The sequence below is a fragment of the Corvus brachyrhynchos genome, unplaced genomic scaffold (assembly GCF_000691975.1).
Source record: "Corvus brachyrhynchos isolate BGI_N302 unplaced genomic scaffold, ASM69197v1 scaffold89, whole genome shotgun sequence".
Lineage (NCBI taxonomy): Eukaryota > Metazoa > Chordata > Aves > Passeriformes > Corvidae > Corvus > Corvus brachyrhynchos.
This window is the reverse complement of record NW_008246063.1, coordinates 1,067,738-1,070,218: the sequence shown is the minus strand read 5'-3', so window position 1 is coordinate 1,070,218 and position 2,481 is coordinate 1,067,738. Positions and strand designations below refer to the sequence as shown.

The 2,481-nt window shown below is 46.6% G+C and overlaps 1 protein-coding gene across 7 annotated transcripts in view; it reads left to right on the top strand.

Moving 5' to 3' along the window:
• Positions 1–2,481, top strand: part of LOC108449717 (brain-specific angiogenesis inhibitor 1-like) — a 95,189-nt gene that overhangs the window by 41,893 nt on the left and 50,815 nt on the right. For all 7 annotated transcript variants that reach the window (XM_017746674.1, XM_017746673.1, XM_017746675.1 and 4 more), the window contains one exon: positions 1,128–1,197. In XM_017746674.1, coding sequence (XP_017602163.1) covers positions 1,128–1,197 — 70 coding nt within the window. The remainder of the gene's footprint in view (positions 1–1,127; positions 1,198–2,481) is intronic.

The following is a 2,481-nucleotide window of genomic DNA, read 5'->3' as shown; positions in this document are numbered from 1 at the left end:
GAGGAGAGGAGAGGAGAGGAGAGGAGAGGAGAGGAGAGGAGAAAGGAAGAAGGAAGAAGGAAGCAATATTAAAAGAGTTGCTTTTTGACCCACTGCCTGTTGGGTTTGGACTGATGAAACGTGACCTGGGCTTGGAAATCTCACATGGGAAGAGAAGCACTTCCCTGTAGGATAACCCTCAAATGCTCCACATTCCAGCCAGCTTGGCCCTGTGGCTCCCAGCTGCTGCAGAGCCTCACTAAGAATCACTCTCGGGATGGTTTGTGTTGCTGAGGGACCACCTTCCCAGAGGATTGTTGTTTGGAAGCTGTGCCTGCGCATTCCTCAGATCTCCTGCGGTCGCCTGCCATGACCTCTGCAGCTCACAGATTAGTAGGGCCTTGTCAAGGGGCACTAATCCCCTTGGCTACTGATCCTGCTGATTCTTAATGGGATTTTCCCATCTTTAGCATTGAGACAGCTTAATTCCTCCTGCCACGAGGAGCAGGGCTATAAAAAGCCACGTGGAGACCTCCAGAGCTGAAGAACCTGATGTTGCGAGCCGATACCCAGACATTTCTGTAAGGAAAGGGAAGAGCTGGACTCTAAACCTCCACAGATCCTAGAAGAGACCTGAAGCTCTTTCTCACTGTTGTTCAGAGGAACCTGCTCCTTCACAGATCTTGGGGGACCTGTTTGGGATAGGGAAACTCAGCTTTTGTTTCCTTTTCTGTCTCATTTGGGGCAAGATTTTGGGTCGCTGATCCTACACTGAGTGCAAACAAAGCTCTTGATTTTTGAGTCCTTTGAGTTGGGTTGTGGTTGAATATTCCAACTTCAGAGACATCCTGAAGTACCCAAGAATAAAATAAATCAATTTTATGCATCTGCATCTACTGTGAGACCCCCCACAACTGCTGAGACCACAACAGAGCAGGAGCTGATTACAGTTCATGGTATTTATTTAATTAACAGAGATAATTAAGGTTCTTACTTTTGATTCTGGGGGTCCTGAGTTCAGTCTCTGACACAGAGCCGGGCTGGAATGGATGGTGCTGGAATAACTCTGGAAAAATGGGGAATATTGAGTGGGAGAAGGGCTGCACATGTGATTAAATGATCGATTTCCTCCTGTTTCATTTCCACAGGGCTCCCTGCCTTGGTGGTTGCCATTTCCGTGGGATTTACTAAAGCCAAGGGATACGGCACTGTGAACTAGTGAGTAAAGGATTCCTTTTCTCCCGCCTGTTTTATCCTCCATCCTTTTTGTCAAAACCCAGCCACTGGCCCACAGGAGACAGACTGGGAGCGAAATTCCCATGTGCAGGACATCTCTTGCATCCCTACCTCCTCAATCCGTCATCTGACCGTGCTGGATTGTGTATTCCGTTGAAAACAAGTTTATAGAGACTACTTAGGTTTAACTGCTGTATTTATGACATCACTTTGATCTAAATACCTTTTACTAAGAGCTTTTTAATGTATTTTTTTAAGGGAAAATGTGGAATATTTAAAGTTTAGGATGCTTAAAAATTAAAACCAGCTTTTTTTTTTCCTTAATCTGTTTTTATGCTAGATTGGCCTCACCTTTTCAAAACAGCTCAGCTCAGTTTAAGGCAGCAGAATGAGCCTGACTTGTGGAAACCAAGGCTTTGACAGCATCCCATGTTTGCCTGTTTTCCAAATTCCACAGGTTTTGTCTTTAGGAAACTTTTATGTGCTCATGATGAGGGAAGGAAAACAGAGGAGAAATAACGGAGGAGGTAAAAAATGCATTAAGGCAAGGCTAGGCTCACTCAGAGCTGAGCATTAGCACAATTTTAAATGAAGAAGAAAATATGAAATATTATTTTTTCCATCTGTTGTTAAAAATCTTAGAAATTTCATGCATAGTGACAGTTCAAGGATAATGTTTTTTGTAGCAATAAGTCAGGCTCTTCCCTACTGCATCCCATCATTTTCCAGAGCCTTCCTGGGCAGGGGTTTGCATCCCACACGGGCAGTGTTTGAGGCTGGAGCTGTTGATGTGGCCGGCAGCAGATGAGGCTTCGATCGTCCCACTGAGGAAATGTCACGTGGAGCCTCCTGCTCTCCCTCGATTCCCACCACATCCTGCACACCCACGGCCAAATGGTCCCGGGTTTGCATTTTAATTGCAGGGGAGAATTCAAGCAGCACAGCAGCGTTTTCCGTTTTCTTTGCAGCCTAAATTCCTGCACGACACAGGGGGCTCAGGACTGGGGATTTCTCGAGGCAGAATTCCTGAAGGATGCATTGGCTGCACCTGGCTTGCCTGTCCCACCTTCAGCGTGTGCTGGTGGAGAGGGACCCAGTGCTTGCTGTGGGACTCAGGAGAGGACAAAACACAGCCTGGTTTGCAGAAGCATCACCGAGATCCCAAATTGATTCCCTTTGGCTTTTCCGTGGGTTAGCTGCTTCTGGCACTTTGCTCCAGGCACATCCATGAGAACAATTCATAATGAACAAGCATCGGGGTGGGGG